General features: G+C 40.7%; 1 protein-coding gene across 2 annotated transcripts in view; it reads right to left on the reverse strand.

Annotated features, from left to right (window-relative positions):
* Positions 1-24: 24 nt before the first annotated feature.
* phactr3a (phosphatase and actin regulator 3a) overlaps positions 25-12,352 on the reverse strand; it is a 34,033-nt gene continuing 21,705 nt past the window's right edge. Inside the window, exons 4-12 of one of the 2 annotated variants that reach the window (XM_038723570.1) lie at positions 11,802-12,014; positions 9,255-9,483; positions 8,715-8,965; positions 6,787-6,940; positions 2,474-2,529; positions 1,967-2,028; positions 1,652-1,792; positions 1,219-1,295; positions 25-809 (exon numbers count right to left, since the gene is read on the reverse strand). In XM_038723570.1, the coding sequence (XP_038579498.1) occupies positions 794-809; positions 1,219-1,295; positions 1,652-1,792; positions 1,967-2,028; positions 2,474-2,529; positions 6,787-6,940; positions 8,715-8,965; positions 9,255-9,483; positions 11,802-12,014 (1,199 nt within the window). In that variant the 3' untranslated portion in view covers positions 25-793. Of the gene's footprint in view, positions 810-1,218; positions 1,296-1,651; positions 1,793-1,966; positions 2,029-2,473; positions 2,530-6,786; positions 6,941-8,714; positions 8,966-9,254; positions 9,484-11,801; positions 12,018-12,352 lie in introns of both variants that reach the window. The other variant, XM_038723569.1, reaches the window with a different exon arrangement.

The raw sequence follows: 12,352 nt of genomic DNA on the forward strand, positions 1-12,352 counted from the left end.
TTGACAGTAATTAGAGCCAATACGCTTTTTCCATGTCTTATTTTCTTGGCTGTTTTTAATAATAAAATCCAATTTATTCATGTAAGTTAGTTAAGTACTGCAACACGGCCAGCTAAACATTTAAAATGTTACATCTATCAGCTGTTTTTAAATTCCTCTTAAACTTCGATTCTTAATTCAAAATAAAAAGTGTTTAAAAAATGAGATAAGCCATTCTTAAAAAAGACCTTGTATTTTGAAGACAAGTAGTGCTTACAAAGGTATTTCTCTTTTCAGTGAAGACATCCACTGCCTCATTCAGATTGACATACTGTATGTACAGTTAATATCAAATTCATCCCTAATCCCACCTCCCCCAGACTGCACAGTCCAAGTGACACATTATTCATCAGTTAAGAAAAGGTGAAGCTGGTCACATGCACAACTTCTTCCCACTACACAGATTCACACCGCCTTGTCAAAGGAGTCCATGAAATAGTACAAAAAAACAACAACACTGACTGACAAGATGGTTTTCCCCTCTGCTCTCATCCTGAGAGTCAAAGGCTCCACCAAAGTCCTCTTCCACCAGCCAGCTTCCATGTGGCGTCATTCAGTAGTCTCCAGGACACTGTCACCTTCTCTCCCATACCCAGTGCCCTCATACTGATGATATGATAGTCAAGGGTGCTGGAAGAATGTTAAAGACACGCTGAAGACGAAAAAAGGCTCCAGGTTCTTTGAACCGTCATCGCTGAGCAGCTTCAGAAAATTTCCAAACTCAGCATTTCTTCACAGAAGAAACTCCCTGCTTTCACGGCCGGTGGAACCTGGAGAGACAAATGCAGAGAAACCGTGTGAGAAGCAGAACAGTCAGCGAGAGCACAGGGTGCCTTTGTCATCATACCCAGCTATTAATCACTTCTGTGGGGCTATTTTTAGCACGGCCATTAAATGTGACGAGGGGCGGGACACGCACTCGCATCCAGTCCTCCCTCTGGGTTACCGTTACAACTCACAACAAAAGACCCCTGCTTTCCAAACAAGCTTAACCAAGGACACCGTGGTATTATATCACTTCTCGAGCTCTCCAGAGCACAGCCCCCACCCCATCTATCTTTAGCTCATTGGTGCTCTCTGGATGAGCAAGGAGAGCTAAATTTAGACCGCTGCTGCCCGGAATAGAGCAAACGTGCCTTTCCAAACACAGACACGCTTCAGAATAGAAAGAACACTGACCTCGTTAGGTGTTTGCTTGAGGCGTGCACTTCCATCTCGGTACTTTTAAATTCGTTCAGCTCTTTTCGGATTGCGGCCTGTGGGGAAGAGGAAAAACAGCATTAGTGCATCCCTAAGTACATCCAGAGCCACTGGGGTACTGCATCCTTTGAACAGCCATAATATAACCAGCCTAAAAATAAAAAAACTAAAAGAGAACAGGGGATTTGGTGAGATAAGCTGCTAACAGTGGCATCCAATGTAAACAGTCCTGAAAAGCTAAGAATCATTTGGCCTTCTTTTGATGATAAGTCCAAGTGATTAGTGGCAGGTATAAATGTTGACCTGTACTGTGTGGCTGTTATTTCAAAAATTCAAAGTTTCTTAACTATAAAAAATGATACAGTATATACATATAGTATAATATTACAAATATTATCACAGTAATACACACCTTGTCTGCTGCTGAGAGTCGAGTCCAGGGCTTGTCTGCTCTCCTGTCATAGTCCTGAGCTTTGGCCACCTCCACATAGTCACTGAAGCGGATCAGAATTTTTCTGTCTCGTAGTTCATCTACTGTGGGCCGCTGGTTGAGCTGGGAAACACAAGAAAATGGGACAAACATTTATAGCTGGCTGCTACTCAGTTTGAATTAACCAGAGTCTCCAGTGTGCCTCACAGTGACCATTTGACTGATATTGTTTTGGTGTGATGGTTGATCAAAAATAAATAAAAAATGCTTCTGAATAAAAGGAAAGTAGATGTGTACCTTTCTGTTTAGCCGCTGTTTGATCTCCCTCCTCTCCTCTTGCTCTGTCTGGTCGTTTCTCTCTGGGGAAAAAAGAAAACAGCCAAATTAGAAATTCGTATCATATCAGCAAGTAAACAATTATACAAATATATTAAAGACACTACAGGGTATTGTTTTACTCTATACACTATAAATAGATTCATCACCCATCATGTAATTAAATTGATGTGAAATCTGTAAAACTATGTAAGCCATAACCAGGTTATCATGCCCAGAATCTCTACACATTCAGTTCCTTCCACCTTTAACAGGTTTTACGGTGGAGAGAAGGGATGTGCACTCATGCGTGCCTTTGCTCCTGAATAATGTACTACACTGGGCAATCTGTGCTATTATTAATGCGCAGTTTTGCCATGTTTTGTGTGTTTTTTTGACCAGGGTTTTTAGAGATATTTTCGTAAATATAAGTATTAGTAGATGAAGAGAGGGTCATTTGGAAACAGAAATGGGAGTGTTTGAACTTACGTTTCAGGATGTTCCGACTCTCCAGCTCCTCCACATTCGGTCTCTGGCTCAGCCTCCTGCGGAGAAACACCAAAACCACGTTTTGAACCATTCTGACTTCAGCTGCCCCCCCGTCCTATCTTTAAACCGGCTGTAGTTTCTTCACTGTGCGCGTTCTCGAGAGGAATCCCCTATGTCTCCATCTCGCATCCAATCCACGGCTGTGATGCTTCGGCAGAGGCGCTCCCCACATCTGGAATAGTCAAAGAAGCGCAATTCTCCCGTTTGAGAATTCTCCACCGGATTATTGTTCAAGTTCAAGATGCTGCATCTCAGGTGCAGCAGCCGTATTGCGTTTACTCCGGACCGCAGCAGCAGCTCAGGCACTCCTCTCGACTCTCAGCCACGGACTACAGGCGCTTTTGAAGTGAGTCGTGATGGGCTGCTGGGGCGCGACTTCCCTAGTTTCCCTGGTTACTGCATGCATAATTTGTAGGAGGCGGAGCTTCACAGGCTCTTACTCACGGCATCCCCAACCTCCTAATGTACACTGGGCTACTGGCACAGTCACTACACACAGGTTGCACCAGTTCATTTTATTTTTAGTCACGTAAGACGGTTTTGTTTTAAAGGAAGAAAAATAATCTATTTCGAACAGAGAAGAAAATACAAGATACAAAATACTGCAGCATATTTTACCATCTAATACAATCCCAATCTCTTCTTTGTTATAATAAACTAGTTTAAACATTCATGTCACACTTTGTAGCCTACATTCATTTGCTGTCAAGTGCCCACATCATCAAAGCGTCCAAAAGGTCTCCAAAATCCAATGTTTTCCCGGAGTCCCCTGTGCATGTATGAACTATTCCTATGTGGTGTAAATAATAAATGTGAGCTGCACAGCAGGGCTCAGCTCCAGACAGCATGTGGCGCGCCCCACAGCACACCTACAGAGGTGGAAAAGGACAGAGAGGGCAAAATGTCGCCACGCAGCGGGACTCTCTTCATCCCCTCGCCCAAGATAACATCGGACACTTTATAGTTCTGTCCGGTAAAAGATCAAAGTTAGGTCACACGTGCTGAGACGCCCACAAAGCAGGTGGCCCAATGTGTGACATGTGTGCCACTGGGTAGATGGGCACGATATAGCTAATAAAATCATTTTAGTCTTCTTAGCTGTTAATACAAGGCCTATTAAGCGGGACTTGAACCAACCTAAAAACAAATTTGTGTAACAACAGATGCCAGGTTTAAACAGAAAAGGCATCAGTAGGCTACTGCTCAAATGCATTATGTAATAGTCATTTGTTTTTTATCAGTGAATCCACATTGGAAGGAAAGAGAGTACAGGCAGTCAGTCTCTGCTAATTAACACATATGTGACTAGACATCCAGGAATAGCATGAAAATTCATTTGATAGTTGGACTCCCCGAGCAAACTCTCTTCTGAGAAATTAGATGAAAAATGGAACACAAACACCAAGAACTTGTCTCGAACACTTTGATCGTTTTGCACATAATCAATATAGAGGAATTACTTCCTATTAGCTTTTTTTATCCTCCTCTGTGAGGTTCCCCTTTTTAATTTAAAGTTGTTTTTTGATCAAATCAGACATGTTTTATGCGAGAGACATAGTGTTCCCAGAGCTCTTACTGTATTACATTTTAAACACATAAAACATAAAATCACTTCCAAAGCCCCAGCGAATACGACCATCCACTATTATTGACCTGGTCACCGAGTTGCTTAGCAACAACACTTGGTATCTTTGAGTCCTCCTGCAGAAAATGCTGCTTCTCCCTAGCAACTCACTAATGGGGATTTCACTACTGCACAGAGAGAATCTGTGGCTATTTTTAGAAACAAACCACTTGTATTTTTTACTCTCTGTCGGTGAGCTGAATAAATCAGAGATCACTGTCAACATGTAACACTATCAGTTACAAAGTCAGATTTTCTTCCTGGAGCTAAATGAATCACAAAAAATCAAATGACTGCTGCTCTCAGGTGACAAATCCTGGCTTATTTGGGATAACTGAGGATATCACTACATGAGACAACACCTTGACTCATTCCCACTGGCTTCTGCACCCACCGCTTTCTACATCCGGGTTTGATAGCTGAAATAAGATATTGAAAGGTATCCCCAGAATACCGTGATGACGCATGAACGCCCGTTGGCACAAGGATTTCCATTTGCCACTAAGGATTTTCTGTAATAAAACGAGTTGGAACAGAAAACGTTGCCAGCCAAGGGAGGAACAAAAAGTCCTAACAAAGGAATGAAAAACCAACGAGTGGGTGGCAGAGACATTCACTCTTTTCTTTTACTTCAGCTGCCAACTGCGCAAGTTGACAAAATTGGCCATTCAAAGCTTTCTTCCTTTTTCCAAGTACAGTAGCAGGCCCCCGCCTACCCCCCCCCCCCCAGATATTTCTGCTGATATAACTCCCGACAACACATTTCAGGGAGGAAGGGAGTGCATTATTGAACAGTGTCAGGAGCTAAAATTAGAAACAGCAGAGTGGGGCTGCAGCACAAGTGCCCTGCAGGGAGTCTCTAAAGATAGAAAGGTCATCTGTTACTGACACAATGGACAGACAAGGTGTCATTATCTGCCATAACTCCTGATGGCATTTTCTGCTGGATCGGCAGCAAATGTAATGTAGGTTTTCATCGTGAGCTGCAGATAGGATGGAAAAAGAAGAGCAGATTGAATCAATGGTGGGAGTCACCCCCAGAAGTCCAGAGGAGTGTGTGATGGATTGTTTTATAATTCAGTATGAATTCCCAGGGGAAATGAGCTTTTCACCATTCTGAGCTATATTTAGCCAGGAGTTCCTTCCAAAATGGTGCAGTGTGCCTTCAATTTATGCAAATACTGTGTAGGATGAAAACACATTTTCTTGCATATTTTTGACACAGTAGGTGAAGTTGTAATAACTAAGTTATTTAGAGTCAGGTTATGGCAGTGATAATAACTCCAGACAAACCAAAGTAGCAAACTTGCCTCTGCCTTTTCGTGAAGCCTTTTACACGTGAATACATTTTGTACACAGCCTCTAAAATCCTGGAGCAAAAAAACAGAGTCAACCCACTGCCTTGTAGAACTAGGTCTTTATATAACAAGCAGATTCTCTCACTGCTGTGCCACAAGTTGAACCTCTCTGTCTTCAGGACACAGCTCTCTCTTATGCAAGCTACAGTCCCGTTGTTTGCTTGTAAACGTGTGAACACCTGTACATCTTTTCTAAAATAACAATAAAAAACGTGTTCTTCCATTTAATCTAAGAATAGACCAGGGAGGCAGTAGTCTTAGTTCGTCTCACAGACAGACAATAGATCTTGTTCTCCAGAAAGTGTGGGTGGCACTCTGTGCTTGGCTGTGTTATTGCACTGCGGGTTATGTAACACTGTGATGTGCCTCTGTTTGATATGCTGGTGTTAAAGAACCTGGGTCTTTAACACCAGCGTTATTCATACACGAGACTGCTGCTGTCGGCCTTTGGACATTACACTTCTCAGCTGCATTAGAAAAGCAAGTTCTCTTAATGTCCCGGCAGGGGAGCATGGACATGGACATCAGCGGTGCATCTTGCAGTGACTTCCTTGAGGCATCTGTCTGTGCTTGTTGAACTTCAGAAAGTGTGAGAACAATCCTTTGAGTGAAAAGCATCCAGGCATTTACTCAACATGTGTGTACTTTTTGTGCCCAAGGATTTCTGGGAATTTATTCCATTTAGTGGGCCTCACTGGTTTGAATACCATTTCCCCTCATTGGGAAAGCTCTCAGTTTTAGTTAAAATGGTTAAGTGCTGTGCCGGAATTTAATAGAGAAGCTTCCCAGTACGAGAATTGGCCTTGAGTTTGAATCATTACACCCAAACAGTCTCCTCTGAGCAGTAGCAGATTACACAACAAAATCAAGTCTGTGCGAAACAATCAGATAATCCTTTTAGATCAGTTTTTTTTTATCTCACTTCCTCCTACTGTTGGGGATTAAGTAACTGAAGCAATTAAGCATATAGGCTTACCCCGCAAAAATCCATTGCATTGCCCAGATCTATCATGGGTTTGCATATTTGCAGAGATTAATACGGAAATCATTAACTAACTGCAGAGTAATATCAAGGATTTGTAGTTACAAAGACATTTAAGTAAGAGAAACTCAATTTCTGATATCATTAAAACATTTCATGTCTATTGTGACAAAATATAGTATAGAAACTGGTGTTCAGCCATGATCAGTTTTATTGCAATTATTTTAACAAATAAATCAGTATTGCGACAGAGACAGCATGTTAATGTAGAGAAGATTTAATTGCTTACTTGGCAAGTTTCATCTCAATCTGCTGGCGGATTTCCTGCCGCTCCTGGTCGCTCCTTGCTGGGAAGATATTCCTGTCCTCCAACTCCTGCTTGCTGGGCCTGTTTCGTAGTTTGACAGCCAACAACTCCTTCCTTAGCCTGCGAGGAAGTGTGCCTGCAACCACGCATAAATGGGTTAATACACAGGAAACTAAAACTTATTTTCATGTAAGAATCACAGTGTTTTCACATTCTTTCTTTTTATGTCCTAACTATATGCAAAATGAAACTGTGAATGAATAAAGCATTCAAATCTCTCATCCCAAAAATTCCAATGGCCACTTAATTCATTTAAACATCCACGCCAAGTGATTATTATTTTCAATGCAGTTTTTATTTGGACAGAGACGCTTTTCTAGTATAAGTATAGAAAATGGCTATTATCCCCCACAAACTTTGCATTTGTAACTAGGACAGTGATATTTTGTAATTTTCCTATTGCCAATGACAAAATAAACAAATTTCTTTTTCGTCACATAAAGTCAGAAAAAACCAACATAAATCCAAGTTTACATGTAATTATACAAGAGGCTTGGAACAACTTTGTCGCAGTGGTTCGAGGCTTCCTGAGCAATCACAAGTGGCAAAAACTATGTGGACGCTGGTTGAGACTGGTGAAAAACTATAGCACAATGGGCAGTAGGATGTCCCTCAAAGTCCATGTCCTTGATGCATGACAAATTTGCCCGTTTTGTCATTGGAAATAGGTAAATTTCAAAATATCATTGTCTTGGTCACAAAAGCAAATTTTAACAGTAACAAAAAACTTATAATTTGTGATGCAGTGCTGTTAGGTTGAAGTGCCAACTCTCAACTTCAAGGGTATCTGAGAGTGTTCATATCCAGCGACTCAGCAGCCCTTTTATTTGTATCTACCAAGACTGGATTACCAACTGCGCAAACTAGGCTACTGCCCCAAGGACCAGGGGTCTCATTTATAAAACTATACATAGAAAAGACTCCTAAAGGTTGCGTATGTACAAAACACTGGAAGTGTGTACACACAAAAATATTCTGATTTATAAAACCCAATTTCCCTTTATAAATCAAAATCAACTTGAAATGTGACGTATGTGAGCGAGCTTATAGCAAGCCTATAGTTACCTATAAATGGTCAGTGAAACACTTGTCATTTATATTAATATCTACTGACTGCATAGAGACAAGAACTGCAAACTCTGACAGAAAAGCTACAAAACATTAGTTGTAAGATCTATATTATTCTGTTAGATTGTATTACTGTATTAATTGATTATTTTGGATCTGTTGGTACTAGTTGCCTATTTACATCCCCAGCAGCTACAGAGCAACATTAACATTCAGCTCGAGACGTGATTTGGACCATCTGACAAATGTAAATCCAATGTTTACTCTCATTTCAGCTCCGGTTGGACCAACTCCAGAGGGAAATATGTTGCTCTAGCTGCTAAATGCTCCACTGGGTTCACCAGATAGTGACTATATTTGTCTGTGCTGAGCAGGTACTGTACAGCTGATTCATCAGAGCTTTTGTGATGAAAACCCCTGCCTGCTGCGGTTGGAAACAACACTGATGATTTTGTTAAATTAAATTCCATAAACTACTTGATATGACAGCAAAGATGGGGCCAGGTAGTACCACTTGGTATCTGTGGCTCTTAGCAAACTAAAATGAACATGTAGGCAATGACAGCACCACCAATTTTTAGACATTCCTGTTAGACAGTGACAGGGCTTCCTACACTGTTGTTTCAATATATATGTGAACACATTCAAATGAAAGCAAATATCAACACTTTTACCTCATAATGATTGTTTCATTTTAAAACCAATATGTACAGTACAGCGCTAGAACAAATAAATGCTTACAGACTGCACTGTAAATCATACTTTTGAGCTCTCCAACCCACCAGAGATGACGGATTCATTCCAGCCGTCCAAGTCATTGGGGAGGCCTGAGGTGTTGGAGAAGCACTGGTCCAGCCGCACATTCTCCTTATTCTCCTCTGCCTCCTTCTTGGGCCAGTCGGACCCTCCGCCTCCCACACAGCCGCCGCCCAAAGATGATGTGTGTTGGTTCTCAGAGCTGCAGGAGCGAGAGAGCCGTCTGTCAGAACACCACAGCCGCGGGGGTGAGCCCTGCTCATACCCTTCGTGGACGCTGAGGGGGACACAGTCAGGAGGGGAAATTAACTTTTTAATATATAAGATTTTAAGGATGTCATTCCAAAAAAAATATTTAATGCATTCAAGGGGACATTTTAACAAATTAAATTAAAGATTTGTGAGCAGTCATTACAGTCACTGAATACTTGTCATATATATTAAAATCATACCCTATCAAAAGGGATATACGACTGAAGAAAACACCACGTGTTTGTCACAGTTCCAGTGTATGTGAGTGAAGAAGCATATATAAATCAAAGTATGGGGTCAACCTGAGGACTCACATCTCCTGTCTGTTCTTGGATGCGAAGGCTCTCTGCAGTTCCTCCATTATGCAGCTAGGGGGCATGGGAGGGTGCATCATATTGCCTAAATGTGGGGACCCTGAGGAGTTGGCCATGGGCCCTCGCAGCGGCAGGGTCATTGAAGCCAAGCTTTCTGTGGCCCTGGGTGGAGGCTCCTTGGGGAGGTAGGAGTTGGGCAGGTGAGCGGGGAGTGACACAGGGCCTGAATCTGAAAGGGAGGGATGAGCAGAAAAACACCAGAGGTTAATTCACAGAATCAAATTCTGGTTTGTTTTTGTGGTCATTTTCTTGTCGTCAGATTCATTTGCAGGGTCATGGGGGCTGGAGCTTATCTTAGGACACTGAGTTGAAGTTTGAGAAACACATTTACATTTCTACTGATGGGAATTCAGACTCTCAAGTACACTTGACTTGCACATCCGTTTAATAGGACATGGAATATGAACGAACATCTGGAGGAAAATAACGAACACGGTGAATCGGGTTTTCTTGCAAAGAAATGAGAGACTTTGCCAATCTGCCACTGAGATGAAATTATTGAAGATTTTGCATTAAAAAACGTGCTGACCTTATAAAACACAGTTTCCAACCTTTTTGACTAGTTATCTCTTAAAATCTCTTAAAACAGTGTTTATTGTCATGTTTCAGGAGCTGCTGGCAGTTCCACCAAAGAGACATTTCTCCTCCAAACTTCTGAGATGATATCATTTAAATAACTGTTTGAGACCCAAATAGTTAAATTATCCAATATTACAGATTAGATAAAACTCTAAATCGATACAAATGTGTGTTCTTTCCTCTCTTACAACCCCTCCGATTTCTGGTACTGACCCCGAGGTAGGGAGCAGCTCGACTAAACTACCGAAGTGTATAGTTCAAAGTAGCAGTAACAGTAAAATGTTGCTTACACAGTGAATTATCAATATTAACAATCTAATACACATTTCTCCAGTCATCCTTAACATCTGCAAAACAGTAAGAAGATTTCTCGACACAGATCGGACAAACATCACACAGTGGATTACCTGCAAAAGCCTGTAACTTGCTCAAAATCCTTAGTCTGTCTCTCATGTTCTCTTCTTAGAACACTTTCTCTTATAACACCTCTAACCTCTAACGTGCACTTCCTGTGCTCGTCTTCTTCTGTCCCCTTACAATTCTCTTGTATTGATAGCACTATTTCGTTAACTCTTACTTCTTTCTCTCTGTATTTACCCTATTGATGCCATAAGTGCTATTAGCTCTTACTAGTATTTATTGCTGCTCTTACTAGTGTGTATTGTCAGATGTAGATCTCTTGTTGTATTGATGCTTGTATGTTGTCTCTCAAATGCAAGTCGCTTTGGATAAAAGCATCTGCCAAATGAGTAAATGCAATGTAATGTCATGTAAGTGAACATGTTGGTGCCATCAAAATGACATGTCTTCGTGTTATTGTTTACAAACAAGATGGTCTAAATGTTGCCATGTTGTCAATATAACAGTGTACTCTGTAAGTATTTTCTGATGCAAATTCAAATGACAATGACACAAACATGCACTAGGAAGCACTTTTTCTGTATGGGATATATCAATTTCAGCAGCACAAAGCTATACATTGCAAGAGATTGGACAGGATTCGCTTTTACTGTTTGTACTGTAACTTGTTGACAGGGCACGTCACTGTAACACAGAAAAGAAAGACGAGGGAGTTTTATAACACTGCATAGCACAACTGTTGGGCCACAGATTCTCATCCACATCACAACGGATATCTTCATCAATTCAGGACACATTTACAAAAAAGTCTAATAGACATGTATAACAAAATGATAAAAGAAAATGACGTGTTCAACCATTTTGCATGTAGTGACTTATTCAAGGAGTAAGACTGTTCAACAGAGCACCAGTATAATGAATTATGATCAACATGACATAAGTAATTGATAATGTAGGCATCAGAAGACAATTGTACATAATAATTTGCAAAGCAGCAGCAAAGCATTTGCAATTTGTTCAAAAGAATGAGTGACTAGATGATGTGGAGGTTTAACAAGTAGTTACAAGAATTTCAGTTCTGATCTGAGAAATGTACCAAATTGAGTGAGAAAAACTGTAATATATAAAAATATATCAGCCCCATGAGTACTTTTAGGTTTGATACCATACCACCATATATTTTGGTCAGAAAATATCCTGTACTTTTACTTAAGTAAAGAATTAGATTCTGAATGTAGGACTTTTATTTGTCATGGAATATTGTTACATTGTGGTATTGGTACTTTTACTTAAGTAAAGTATCTAAGTGCGTCTTACTGAGTTTTGATGATGAGAATGCTGTCTAGCATGTTGCTATAAAATATCCCATAGCTGGTAAATGAAACTCACATCTTTTTCATACTCAATCAAACCAGTTTCAAATCCAGTTTTTCTTAAATTTTGTGTAGATCTGTAGTTTAAAAAACAGGTTTTATATGGACAATTTGCAAATGCTTATTTACTTTATACAAGATACAAATGTCCTTTCCTGAACCTCTCAGCACTCACCATCTCCAGTACTCAGCTGGGGCAAAAGTTTCGGAGGTACTTGTGGTGGGGAAGTTCCTGGAGGAGTCTCCTCCTGTGGCCTGTCCTCCATCTGCTCTCCCACGTCCTGCAGCCCCTCAGGTAAATCCCCAGCAGGGTGCACCTCCTCGCCTCCCTCCTCCTCCAGCAGTGGTACATTCTCCTCTTCCCCTTCACAGTCTTGGAGAGAGGCAGCTACTGGAGGAAATTAATAAAAATAAAGCATTTTCTAAAGATGAAAATAAAATTAGTTTTGCTCCACAAGAAAGTGTCTCTATTATAAGGACGGTAGCTGATGATACAGCTTGTAAAGGACTGTATTTGAAGATCAGATCAGAGGTTGTTATGCAAAACACCTGTTAGTCGGGCCACAGATTCTCATCCACATCACATTAAACTAAAATACAAATGAACTGACTAAAATGAACATATTCTAAAATGAATCAAATAGTAATGCATGCTGAAATATTGTGTATTGTACTGCTTTTGTACATACACATGTAAATTGTGGACCTCTTATGGCGGATGAGAGT

This window comes from Micropterus salmoides, unplaced genomic scaffold (genome assembly GCF_014851395.1).
Source record: "Micropterus salmoides isolate LMB-PRFRI ecotype aquatic unplaced genomic scaffold, ASM1485139v1 Ms_hic_scaffold_16, whole genome shotgun sequence".
Classification (NCBI taxonomy): Eukaryota; Metazoa; Chordata; class Actinopteri; order Centrarchiformes; family Centrarchidae; genus Micropterus; species Micropterus salmoides.